The sequence below is a fragment of the Eptatretus burgeri genome, chromosome 1 (genome assembly GCF_056783735.1).
Source record: "Eptatretus burgeri isolate ZD-2024b chromosome 1, Ebu_testis_v1, whole genome shotgun sequence".
Classification (NCBI taxonomy): domain Eukaryota; kingdom Metazoa; phylum Chordata; class Myxini; order Myxiniformes; family Myxinidae; genus Eptatretus; species Eptatretus burgeri.
Window position 1 is genome coordinate 133973583 of NC_140961.1, and position 14199 is coordinate 133987781.

The window sequence follows — 14199 nt, forward strand, 5'->3', positions numbered from 1 at the left end:
TCCTTCGCTTCCTGCCCAAAATGCCGTGACAGACATCCAATGACATATTCGAATGAGATCAGTGTGAACGTGGTATAAAAGTACAAGATGGCACAGGTGGTAACAAAAATGTACTCATCTGCAATTTAAGGATATAGTCTTCTGATATTTTCAATAAAGATGGAAATCAATTCAGCGATGTTTTTTTTGAGGTCTTTTGAAGCATCCTGCAGGAAATAGGAACAAGGTTGAGCAAGTTTCATCAAGCATCAATGAAAAGAAGCAACAATGCATTATCAAAACCTCAAACATTGCATTTTTCTCTTCAAATCCTTATAATCCATTATCTTAAAATGCAACGTTACACTTCAAATAATGCTTGGTGAATTTTCCAAGACAGTGAAACCCTGTTACATCAGGAAACCAGAGACCTCGACCTATCCAAGCCCAATTTGGATTATGAAATATGTGTTTCAATACAACTGTGTGCTTCCCCAACACAGGTTCTCCCGCAGTCCACATATGAACCTCTATCCGAGGGGAGGGAAAAGCTTCCGTTTCCATTCAGTGGTGTTTCAGGTGATGTGATGGATGTGGGCAGTTCTTTGCAGCCTTGAGTGAAAACAACAGGACGGACATGCTTGGGTTCACTCAGCTTGAGCATGTCGAGTCTGTGCTCTGAGGAATATTGCTTGGCCTGAGAAAAATGCTTCGTCTTTGTGCGATTTCAGACCTCAAATGGGTATCGCCTCCAAGCGATAAACTCACATCTCATCTTAAGCTTTCCGACTTCTCTTCTGCCTATTCAGTGCTTTTTAAAAGTAAAATAGGGTGATTGTAGGCCAAACAATGGCATCTTCTCTTTTGGTTTGACTCAAAATGTATCTGCCCACTAGTCAACCGATTGGCTGGGCCTCATCACATCACATAACCGCACACTTTGGGAAAGGGTCAGGATAAAATGCATACTCGCTTACTTTGACAACCCAAATGGAAATGGCTGTTACATGGAAATCCAGTATCAGGGTGGCTCAGTTTTCAACATGAGTTGAGTGGGTGCCAGGAAATGACGCTCTCTGAGGAGATCGTACACGTTGTTAAGCTCTTTGCCATTTTTATAATCTATTTGGAATTTGGAACACAAAAACAAAATAATTGAAGAACAATTATCAAGATATTAATTATATTGTAATCCCTGTTGAGGCAGGCAGTCATGTCTTTACCTGTGATTGACAGAAACATAAGTGATGTCAAAAGTGCTTTTGGGATTTTTCTGTTTGCAATTTCACTTTACCTTTGAGCATCCAGACTTACTTCAAGTCGATCAACCATCTCTATTTCCAAACTGAGTAAGGACTTCTGAAGATGGTTTACTTCCTGGTCATAAAGCAATATTTCTTGCTCTTGAGCATCATCATCAGTAATCTTCTGTAATTTGTCAAACACCTGCAAGATAGAAAACAAAACATTCTCCAACAATGTTAACATTGGAACATAAATGGATATACTGTAAATACTGTTTTAACATAATTATGAAGTACAATTTTTAATTTTCCAATAACTATGAACCAGCTTGTGGCAATTTCGTTATACACCACTATATCTATACACGCACATCATGAACAGCATGCCATTATGATCCAAGACAGAGGAGGACAGGAGGAACTTGGAGGAGTGATTGGTTAAAAAGGAAGAGGACAGGAGGAACTGGAGTGATTGGTTAAAAAGGAAGAGGACAGGAGGAACTTGGAGGAATGATTGGTTAAAAAGGAAGAGGACAGGAGGAACTTGGAGTAATTGGTAAAATAAAAAAGGATGATGACAAGAGGAACTTGAAGGAGTGATTGGTTAAAAAGGAGGAACTTGGAGGAGTGGTTTCAAACCTTGGCCAAGTTATACCAAAGACTTCTGGTGGATGTTCCCCTCCATCCCCTGCCTTACCTTAAATAGCCGCTCTGCTGATACCGCACGTGAAAAGGCTGAATGCCTAAACTTGGTGTTTGCATCGAAATCTTGTTTCCAAAACCCATCGCTTTCTGTACCCACCTTATCCAGTCGCACCCAACTGTCCCTGGACTCTGTGTCCTTTTCTTATTACAAAGTGGTGAGCTTGCTGTCAAACCTCGACTCAGATTCTGCAACCGATCCAGACAGCATCAGCCCACATGTCCTAAAAACCTGCTCCTCTGCTCTTGCTCACCCTCTCTCTGTTCTATTCACACTCTCCTTTGCTCAAGGTCATTTGCCATCTGCTTGGAAATCAGCAAACATTACTGCCCTGCATAAAAAAGGTGCAAAAACAGATCCCTGCAACTACAGACCGATCAACATTCTCCCAACCATCAGCAAGGTTATGGAATCCATCATCACTTCGGACATTAAATCCTTCCTCTTCTCCAATGGCTTGATTTCCGATCAATTTGGTTTCAGACCAGGTCACTCTACCCTGGATATGCTGCTTCTGCTCTCCCAACAATGGATGGAGGTCCTCAATGCCAAACATTAAATCAGAGACATATTGCATGCCTTTGACAAGGTCTGCCTTGCTTACCAAACTTTCTTCTTATGGTATCCAAGGCCATCTCGACTCATGGCTCGCAGACTTCCTCTCCTGTCGCAGCCAACGTGTGGCTCCAAATGGAGTTCCCAGGCTGGAGTTCCTCAAGGCAGCATTCTGGGCCCTGTTCTTTTTCTGATTTTCATCAATGATCTCTCCAACTCTCTGGAAAATCCTCTTTATCTCTTTGCTGATGACTCCACCCTTTGGCATACCATCTGTCATCCTTCAGAAGCAAGCAAGAAGAAGCAAGCAAGAAGAAGCAAGCAGCAGCTTCTTCGCTCACTGCAGATCCGGGTAAAATCAAAAACTGGTCCAACACGTGGAATATGTCTTTCAATCTGGACAAATCTCACACTCTCACTTTGTCTCTCCAAAAAGACCATTTGGAACCCCCCCCCCCCCGCCCCATCTACTTTCTCAACAATCCTCTGGAAGACGTCCTTTCTTTCAAGCTTCTAAGCTATACAGTGCACATCTTAAAGCCAGTTGGATTGGAGAGCACATTGTGGATTGTGGCCACTGCTGGATGTGGTTGCTGGGTAGGAGCTGCTGCTGGGATGAAGTGACATCACCTGGCAAAGTGGTTCATATTTTTGCAGTTTCTGCAGGTCTGCCCTCGTTCCGGGCAGTCACGGGCTCTGGTCTCATGTTTGATGGACGTGCAGTTTTCACAGCGCTGCCGAAAATGAGCAGGGCATTGCTGCGTTTGTTTATTGCATTAAGGCAGGCTGAACTTTCTGCACTGCAGGTTCAATAACTGCAGTAGGTGAGGGAGCTTCGGTAATTTTAGCAGCACATGTTTCAGCAGACTCCATTAACCATGCTCATTGAATGGCTTTGGTCAGAGTTAAATCATTGGCTTCAAGCAACAGTCTCTCACACACTTGCACACTGGAGGTTTTTCAGTAAGCCAGTCCTGAATCATTTCATCATGAAGTACTCCGAATTTACATGGCAGCACCAATTCCTGCCACGCAACCGTAAGCTGTAAAATTGATTTGCCCAGCCGCTGGCCCCACGGTTGGGAAGTGAACCGCCTGGGGAGAATGCTCTGGGTGACGGCGAAGTGCGTCTTGAGAACAGTGACAGCCTCAGCGCATGTCAGCCAGTCCCAATGTGGAGAAGATGTGCTGTGTCTCAGTATCCAAGCAATGAATCAGTAGAGGGCATTTGTGAACATCACTCACATCCTCCAAGCCAAGTGCAAGCAGATATGTCTGGAAGGATAAGATCCAGCAGTTTCAGGGAACAGGTGACTCGCTTGGTAGAGCCAGAAAGGCAGGCAGAGATGAAAGCAAAACTTCAGCCATCCCGTCCTCGTCACCAAATCTTATGGTGTAAAAAACTGACTCCAACAACTTCAACTGAAGGAACGAAATAGAATGTTTATTAAGCGACTTACACATACTTTCAAACATGGCCTCTCTCACTGCCGTAAAGCACCCAACCCCTCTCACTTCCGGAAGCGCAAACTATCCACACAAACATAACATGACACACACACACACACACACACACACACACACACACACACACACACACACACACACACACACACACACACACACACACACACACGAACCAGCACAAAACAACCAGACATGACTGCCTTCGGCAAAGTTAAGGAGGTGAAGCAGTATTCCTGGGATGTTCATTTTTTAACAGGGGGGTGCATTAGAAGATTCACCGTGCTAAGATGGTGAGAGAGATGCCACCTCGTAATTTGCTAGAAATAGCATCCAGGAGGATGTGATTAAAATAGAAGGATGCGAAATCAAGGTTTTAATGATTTTTTTTGCATCCCAGTTGATGCAATGAAATCACAATATGTGATGCACAACGTGCTTGTAAATAATTTCATATCGACCCCATGTCGTCAGTTGTGTGTGTCAAAATGTTAATTGACAAGCTCTCTTGTGAAATATACTGAGCAATTTACGCACCTTTCTTTTGTAAATGTTGAAGTTTTCGACAACAAATGATGCAGCTTCTCGATTTTCAACTTTTGTTTCATTCATACTCTCAGTGAAACTCTTGATTTCAAACTCTCGAATCCTGTGTTGGTCCAAACCAAACTGAAAGAGTTGTTGGCAAACTTCTGTAAATTCAGTTTTATATGTAAGCAGCAGTCAAGAATATTAAAAAAAAATTTTTTAATGTAACTGAGTAAATCAGTGCTGTAGACAGAGTATCAGTCAGTCACTCACTCATCAGTCATGAGAGAGAGAAGTATGTGTTGAGTTGATTGGAAGACCCATAATCATCTGCCTTTTCCTTGAGCGAGTTTATATTCTCCTTGTGTCGCTCTGCAAGACCCATAAGCATCGGTCCTTGGTTGACCTTTGCAGAGCCATAGCCAAGATCAGACTCACCTGAGATCAAATATTTGTCTTTTCTCATGGTAGCAATTGATCAAGACTGTCTGAGAAATGACCTATTCTTCCCTTCACTCATGTAAGAGAGGGTCACAATGTGCACAGTTTGTGTCATTGTAGTGTGTCTAAATGGTGTGACTGAAAAACTACCCTAACCTCCATGCAAGCTGCTCCTGCACCTCTAAATTTCTACACTGCAACGGTGAAAAGGTTTTTTTGGCCGATCTGACAGTTCTTAATACTTGTGCATCTGTTCTTGCAACTCTTTGAAGATGCATTTTAAAAGGTCATCTATATTTGTGGTGGATACAGTTGCCCCAGCCAGAAGAAGAAAGTTACAAGATTATGAATTGCATATCAGTCAACAGTATAACCATGATAATCATCAAATTAATTAAATCAATATTTGTGTCTGACATCGTCTTATCTGTTCTCCAATTTTTTTATTTATCTCAGACCATAAGGTGAGGCTTCTGTTCTGGGCAATTCAAAATTAGACGTATTCTTGTTAATGCCTCCAACCCCAGCACGCCTTCACTTGGAGGAGTGATTGATTTAAAATAAAGTACCTTCACTCAGGAACAACAGGTCAGGATATTTGGGCTAGGACATGGTTCAGGCCAATCAAATTGGAGGAGACAATAACTGGGGAGAGATCCTAAGGAGTCAGGGATGTTCTGTGGGAGGAAGGATTCTGTTAAACAGACGATGTCTGGTTTATCGGCAGTGGCCTGGATTGAGAAAGCATTACTAATTGTTCCAGAATTTGATTACCCTCGTGTCGCCGAGTGGAAATCGTGCTCCTCTTCCACTGTATTGAAAATGGTAGCATTGCGATTCTTTCGTCATACTTCACATGTGGTTTTCCACACGATCTCAATCCCTATTTTGCACCGTTAACCCCCTGTCCTTGCCAGTCTGACATGGTCACATGCATTCATCTAATACTCATACCTGGTTACCCTCCCAAATCTAAGGTTACTGCACACCATTGCTCTTTTTCTCTGATTTATAGAATCGTGCCCCTGGCTATGTCAAGTCTTTCATATATTGTAGTGCAGTTTTGACTGAAACATAAACTCTATAAATCAAATATTGTGGTGCAGTTTTGACTGAAACATAAATTCAGTCATATACCATGCTCTACACAGAGCATTGGTTCTGTCGAAGCAGTTTCTTGGCAAAAAAATATAATCCTGGACAGGTAGCCACTTTGACACAGGAAGTCAGGGCAGAAATTTGGAATTTGGCCAGGGTGTCGGAGACACCTTGCATACTCTTCCCGAAGGACACCATGGAATCTTTAAAGTCCAACAACTAATAATGATATATGGGGTGTCCGTTTAATGTCCGTCCGAAAGATGGTGCACACATTGACGATGATGCCCTCCCTGTGAAACACCAGGATGGCAGTTCAGGGCTGGGTCGGGTCGAGAGCTGTCTTGCACATATGCCTAAAAATTGGTGTTGATGTTGGAAATTGCAAAATAAATTTGCATAATATTGGCCACAGTTCCAAACAAAGACAGAAGGTTTCTGCTGACAATGCTCCTGAACAGGACATGTTATCGCTTACCTGCCACCCATTGGGATGAAACTGAAACTCGATAAGTGATCTTAACCCAATAAAATATGAACCAAGGATCACATCCCAGTATTTCCATTTCACCTTAAGCTTATAAGCTCAGCACTGGATGGATTAGCAAATTATTCAACTGTAACATTTGATGTCGGAAATGAAAATGCTGATGAAGCTAAGTGAGCTCAAAGGATATGTTTCAAAGACATCAGATACTCCTGGTAAAACCAAAAACTGGAGTCCAACAGTGTCTTCAGTAAACATGTTCTCAAAGAAGGATGGCCCATCAAGCAGGTGCACAAAAGCAGCCTGGAGTAAGGAAAGGGAATGAAAATTCAATGTCGACACAAAATGTCCATGTCAACACTTTACATTCATATAGGGTTTCGTGTGTTAAAAGTACTTACTCTGAACATTTACTTTAAATACCTTGTGTAAAGCCACTGTTTCTGCTGTTGTTCTGACAGATTCTTCCTCTTCCTGAAGCAATTGTTCACGGCACCTTTGTTTCTCAATTCCAAAATCAAACTTTTCCTTTGCCAGTTCTTTCTGCAGAAAACAACAAACCATTCTTGTTGAGAAATCACCACCTTATCATTTTCTAATTTCAACAAATGAAACATTCTTGTGCAGAAATCACCACCTTATCCTTTTCTAATTTCAACAAATGAACCATTCTTGTGCAGAAATCACCACCTTATCATTTTCTAACTTCAACAAACGAACCATTCTTGTGCAGAAATCACCATATTATCATTTTCTAATTTCAACAAACAAACCATTCTTGTGCAGAAACCACCACCTTATCATTTTCTAATTTCAACAAACAAATTCTCTGTGGTGCAAAGTCCTTCCTCAGCCCACCTGAGCTCCTGACCACATACAAAGCTTTCGTCCACAGCCTGATGGAGTACTACCCTCCCCTGTGGGCCAGTGCTCCTGCCTCTCACCTTTATTGACTTCACTTTGTGGAAACCAAGGCATTGAGGATCATTGGTATCTCCCGCGATGAGGCTGTCTTTGGGCCTCTCACACTCACACCACAGGCAGGTTGGTGATCTTTCTGTCTTCCACAGTCTCCACTCCAGTCTCGCCACCCCCCCCCCCACCACCACTCTGTCTGTGATTTGTCCCCACCATCTTTCCACAGGGCACTCAAGGTCTGACAACAACCCCCTTCTGGTAAAACTACCAAAATCACGAATCACTGCTCACCTCCACTCTTTCATTCCTCTTTTTTCCCGCCTTTGGAATAAACTCCCTCATTCTGTTCAATCACATTCTTCCCACCAGGCCTTCAAAACAGCTGTTCACCACCACTTCTTTTCGTCCCCCATCCAAATCCTCGATCTTTCTTCCACGGAAACCCACCCTAAACTCAACTCCTTCAAATTCCCTGCTTTCCTTCCTGAAAGTCCTGCAGTGTCCATCTTGTAAACCTCATGTTCCCCACTCCATCCCTGTCCCTTCCACAGGATCTCCTAATGTCTCTGTTCCCCACTGTTTTGTCCTTCGCACTCCCGTCCCTCTTATCTCATGCCTCCGTTGCTGTGCATTGTGTGTTAACTCTCATACGAGCCTCGACAAGGTACACAACAACAAAAAAAAACATTCTTGTTGAGAAATCACCACGTTATCATTTTGCAATTTCAACAAACAAGCCATTCTGGTGTGGAAATCACCACCTTATCCTTTTTTAATTTCAACAAACAAACCATTCTTGTGCAGAAATCACCACCTTATCCTTTTCTAATTTCAACAAACGAACCAGTCTCGTGCAGAAATCACCATCTTATCATTTTCTAATTTCAACAAACAAACCATTCTTGTGCAGAAATCACCACCTTATCCTTTTCTAATTTCAACAAACGAACCAGTCTCGTGCAGAAATCACCATCTTATCATTTTCTAATTTCAACAAACAAACCATTCTTGTGCAGAAATCACCACCTTATCATTTTCTAATTTCAACAAACAAACCATTCTTGTGTAGAAATCACCACCTTATCATTTTCTAATTTCACCAAACAAACCATTCTTGTGGAGAAATCACCACCTTATCATTTTCGAATTTCAACAAACAAACTATTCTTGTGCAGAAATCACCACCTCATCAATTTTTAATTTCAACAAACAAACCATTCTTGTGTAGAAATCACCACCTTATCATTTTCTAATTTCAACAAACAAATCATTCTTGTGCAGAAATCACCACCTTTTCATTTTCTAATTTCAACAAACAAACCATTCTTTTGTGCAGAAATCAACACCTTATCCTTTTCTAAATTCAGCAAACAAGCCATTCTTGTGGAGAAATCACCACCTTACCATTTTCTAATTTCAAATAACAAACCATTCTTGTGAGGAAATCACCACCTTATCATTTTCTAATTTCAAATAACAAACCATTCTTGTGTAGAAATCACAATCTTATAATTTTCTAATTTCAACAAACAAATTCTCTGTAGTGCAAAGTCCTTCCTCAGCCCACGTGAGCTCCTGACCACATACAAAGCTTTCGTCCACAGCCTGATGGATTACTACCCTCCCCTGTGGGCCGGTGCTCCTGCCTCTCACCTTTCTTGCCTTCACGTTGTGGAAACCAAGGCATTGAGGATCATTGGTATCTCCCGCGATGAGGATGAGTCTTTGGGCCTCTCACACCACAGGCAGGTTGGTGATCTTTCTGTCTTCCACAGTCTCCACTCCAGTCTCGCCACCCCCCCCAACCCCCACTCTGTCTGTGAGTTGTCCCCACCATCTTTCTGCAGGGCGATCAAGGTCTGCCAACAACCCCCTTCTGGTAAAACTACCAAAATCACGCATCACTGCTCACCTCCACTCTTTCATTCCTCTTTTCCCGCCTTTGGAATAAACTCCCTCATTCTGTTCAATCACATTCTTCCCACCAGGCCTTCAAAACAGCTGTTCAACACCACTTCTTATCGTCCCCCATCCAAATCCTCGATCTTTTCTTCCCCGTAAACCCACCCTAAACTCAACTCCTTCAAATTCCCTGCTTTCCTTCCTGAAAGTCCTGCAGTGTCCATCTTGTAAACCTCATGTTCCCCACTCCATCCCTGTCCCTTCCACAGGATCTCCTAATGTCTCTGTTCCCCACTGTTTTGTCCTTCGCACTCCCGTCCCTCTTGTCTCATGCCCCCCTTGCTGTGCATTGTGTGTTAACTCTCATACGAGCCTCGACAAGGTACACAACAAAAAAAAAACATTCTTGTTGAGAAATCACCACGTTATCATTTTGCAATTTCAACAAACAAAGCATTCTTGTGAAAAAATCATGACCTTATCCTTTTCCAATTTCAACAAACAAACCATTCTTGTGCAGAAATCAACACCTTATCCTTTTCAAATTTCAACAAATCAACCATTTGTTTGGAGAAACCACTGCCTTATCATTTTCTTATCCCAACAAACAAACCTTTCTTGTTTAGAAATCACCACCTTATCATTTTCGAATTTCAACCAACAAACCATTCTTGTGCAGAAATCACCACCTAATAAATACATAATTTCAACAAACAAACCATTCTTATGAAGAAATCACCACCTTATCAATATATAATTTCAACAACCAAATCATTCTTGTGTAGAAATCACCACCTTATCAATATATAATTTCAACAACCAAATCATTCTTGTGTAGAAATCACCACCTTATCAATATATAATTTCAACAAACAAACCATTCTTGTGGAGAAATCACCACCTTATCCTTTTCTAATTTCAACAAACAAACCATTCTTGTGCAGAAATCACCACCTTATCCTTTTCTAATATCAACAAACAAACCATTCTTGTGTGGAAATCACCTTATCCTTTTTTAATTTCAACAAACAAACCATTCTTCTGTAGAAATAACCACTTTATCCTTTTCTAATTTCACCAAACAAACCAATCTTGTGTAGAAATCACCACCTTACCATTGCCTAATTTCAACAAACAAACCATTCTTGTGAAGAAATCACCATCTCATCATTTTCTAATTTCAACAAACAAAGAATTCTTGTGAAGAAATCATGACCTTATCCTTTCCCAATTTCAACAAACAAACCATTCTTGTGAAGAAATCACTACCTTATCCTTTTCTAATTTCAACAAACCATTCTTGTGCACAAATCACCACTTTATCATTTTCTAATTTCAACAAACAAACAATTCTTGTGAAGAAATCATGACCTTATCCTTTTCCAATTTCAACAAACAAACCATTCTTGTGCAGAAATCACCATCTTATCATTTTCTAATTTCAACAAACAAAGCATTCTTGTGAAGAAATCATGACCTTATCCTTTTCCAATTTCAACAAACAAACCATTCTTGTGAAGAAATCACTGCCTTATCCTTTTCTAATTTCAACAAACCATTCTTGTGCAGAAATCACCACTTTATCATTTTCTAATTTCAACAAACAAACCATTCTTGTGAAGAAATCATGACCTTATCCTTTTCCAATTTCAACAAACAAACCATTCTTGTGAAGAAATCATGACCTTATCCTTTTCCAATTTCAACAAACAAACCATTCTTGTGTAGAACTTTCCACCTCATGATTTTCTAATTTCAACAACCAAATCATTTTTGTGTAGAAATCACCACCTTATCAATTTCTAATTTCAACAAACAAACCATTCTTGTGAAGAAATCACCACCTTATCTTTATATTACAAAAACTCTCATCTTGTATGTATGTATGTATGCATGTTTGTCTGTATGTATGCAAGTATGTTCCAGAAATACAGCCAAAACGGTACACGATAGCACAAAAAGTTTTGGGCCACCTTACTCACCATTCTCCTGCAGTGTGTAGTCAAGTTTCATTCAAATCGGGCAACGAAAAAATTATTAAAATATCAATTCGCGATTCAGTCAAGCACTCTTCGGGATTATTTGATCAATGCAAACAACCTCAGCGGTATAGTTCGCTGGAACTATCTTTTCAAAAAATATATTTGAAATGATTTTTTTTATCAACTGCTGTCACAACGGGAACCCAAGGGTGCACGCGTCGTCTCGTCCTTTTCTAATCCCAACAAACCAACCATTCTTGTGTGGAAATCACCACCTCATCCTTTCTAATCCCAACAAACAAACCATTCTTGTGTAAAAATCACCACCTTATCATTTTCTAATTTCAACAAACAAACCATTCATGTGGAGAAATAACCACCTTTTCCTTTTCGAATTTCAACAAACAAATCTTAGCATTTTGCAATTTTAACAAACAAACCCATTCTTGTGCAAAAATCACCATCTTATCCTTTTCTAATTTCAACGAACAAACCATTCTTGTGTGGAAATCACGACCTTATCCTTTTCTAATTTCAACAAACAAACCATTCTTGTGGAGAAAACACCACCTTATCCTTTTCTAATTTCAACAAACAAGCTATTCTTGTGTAGAAATCACCATCTTAGCATTTTGCAATTTTAACAAACAAACCCATTCTTGTGCAGAAATCACCACCTTATCATTGTGCAATTTCAACAAACAAGCCATTCTTGTGCAGAAATCACCACGTTATCCTTTTCTAATTTCAACAAACAAACCATTCTTGTGTAGAACTTTCCACCTTATGATTTTCTAATTTCAACAACCAAATCATTCTTGTGCAGAAATCACCACCTTATCATTTTCGAATTTCAACAAACAAACCATTCTTGTTTAGAAATCACCACCTTATCATTTTCGAATTTCAACAAACAAATCATTCCTGTGCAGAAATCACCACCTTATCATTTTCGAATTTCAACAAACAAACCATTCTTGTTTAGAAATCACAACCTTATCCTTTTCTCATTTCAACTAACCATTCTTATGAAGAAATCACCACCTTATCATTTTCTAATTTCAACAAACAAGCTATTATTGTGTGGAAATCACCACCGAATCCTTTTCTAATTTCAACAAACAAGCTATTATTGTGTGGAATTCACCATCTTAGCATTTTGCAATTTTAACAAACAAACCCATTCTTGTGCAGAAATCACCACCTTATCCTTTTCTACTTTCAACAAACAAATCATTCCTGTGTGGAAATCACCACCTTATCATTTTGTAAAATCACCAAATGAACCATTCTTATGAAGAAATCACCACCTCATCCTTTTCTAATTTCAACAAACAAACCATTCTTGTGTAGAACTTTCCACCTTATGATTTTCTAATTTCAACAACCAAATCATTCTTGTGCAGAAATCACCACCTTATCATTTTCGAATTTAAACAAACAAACCATTCTTGTTTAGAAATCACCACCTTATCATTTTTGAATTTCAACAAACAAATCATTCCTGTGCAGAAATCACCACCTTATCATTTTCGAATTTCAACAAACAAACCATTCTTGTTTAGAAATCACAACCTTATCCTTTTCTCATTTCAACTAACCATTCTTATGAAGAAATCACCACCTTATCATTTTCTAATTTCAACAAACAAGCTATTATTGTGTGGAAATCACCACCTTATCCTTTTCTAATTTCAACAAACAAGCTATTATTGTGTGGAATTCACCATCTTAGCATTTTGCAATTTTAACAAACAAACCCATTCTTGTGCAAAAATCACCATCTTATCCTTTTCTAATTTCAACAACCAAATCATTCTTGTGAAGAAATCACCACCTTATCAATTTATAATTTCAACAAACAAACCATTCTTATGAAGAAATCACCACCTTATCCTTTTTCTAATTTCAACAAACAAATCATTCCTGTGTGGAAATCACCACCTTATCATTTTGTAATATCTCCAAACGAACCATTCTTGTATAGAAATCACCACCTTATCTTTCCTAATTTCAAAAACAAGCCATTCTTGTGTCGAAATCACCACCTTACCATTGCCTAATTTCAACAAATAAACCATTCTTGTGTAGAAATCACGACCTTATCCTTTTCTAATTTTAACAAACAAATCATTCTTGTGAAGAAATCACCACCTTATCAATTTATAATTTCAACAAACAAACCATTCTTATGAAGAAATCACCACCTTATCCTTTTCTAATTTCAACAAACAAATCATTCCTGTGTGGAAATCACCACCTTATCATTTTGTAATATCTCCAAACGAACCATTCTTGTATAGAAATCACCACCTTATCTTTCCTAATTTCAACAAACAAGCCATTCTTGTGTCGAAATCACCACGAAACAGCAGTGCCTAATTTCAACAAATAAACCATTCTTGTGTAGAAATCACGACCTTATCCTTTTCTAATTTCAACAAACGCACCATTCTTGTGCAGAAATCACCACCTTATCCTTTTCTAATTTCAACTAACAAACCATTCTTGTGTGGAAATCACCACCTTATCATTTTCTAATTTCAACAAACAAACCATTCTTGTGATTTTGTAATATCACTACCTTATCATTTTCTCATTTCAACAAACAAACCATTCTTTTGAAGAAATCACCACCTTATCTTTATATTACGAAAACTCTCATCTTGTACGTTTGTCTGTATGTATGTAAGTAGGTTCCCAATATACAGCCAAAACGGTACACGATAGCGCAAAAATTTTCGGCCACCTTACTCACCATTTTCCTGCGGTGTGTCGTCAAGTTTCATTCAAATCGGGCAACGAAAAAATTATTTAAAAAATCAATTCCCGATTCAGTCAAGCACTCTTCGGGATTATTTGATCAATGCAAACAACCTCAGCAGTACAGCTCGCTGG

General features: G+C 39.5%; 2 protein-coding genes across 3 annotated transcripts in view; both read right to left on the reverse strand.

The window, feature by feature from the left end:
- Positions 1–14199, reverse strand: part of LOC147035473 (uncharacterized) — a 270907-nt gene that overhangs the window by 17567 nt on the left and 239141 nt on the right. The gene's annotated exons all lie outside the window — the stretch shown is intronic.
- The window catches only part of DRC3 (dynein regulatory complex subunit 3), a 38363-nt gene that overhangs the window by 1213 nt on the left and 22951 nt on the right, over positions 1–14199 (reverse strand). Inside the window, exons 6-10 of the mRNA XM_085899048.1 lie at positions 6923–7042; positions 6686–6802; positions 4483–4653; positions 1294–1425; positions 1–206 (exon numbers count right to left, since the gene is read on the reverse strand). The exon at positions 1–206 is cut by the window's left edge and continues 1213 nt beyond it. Coding sequence (XP_085755174.1) covers positions 126–206; positions 1294–1425; positions 4483–4653; positions 6686–6802; positions 6923–7042 — 621 coding nt within the window. The 3' untranslated portion in view covers positions 1–125. The remainder of the gene's footprint in view (positions 207–1293; positions 1426–4482; positions 4654–6685; positions 6803–6922; positions 7043–14199) is intronic.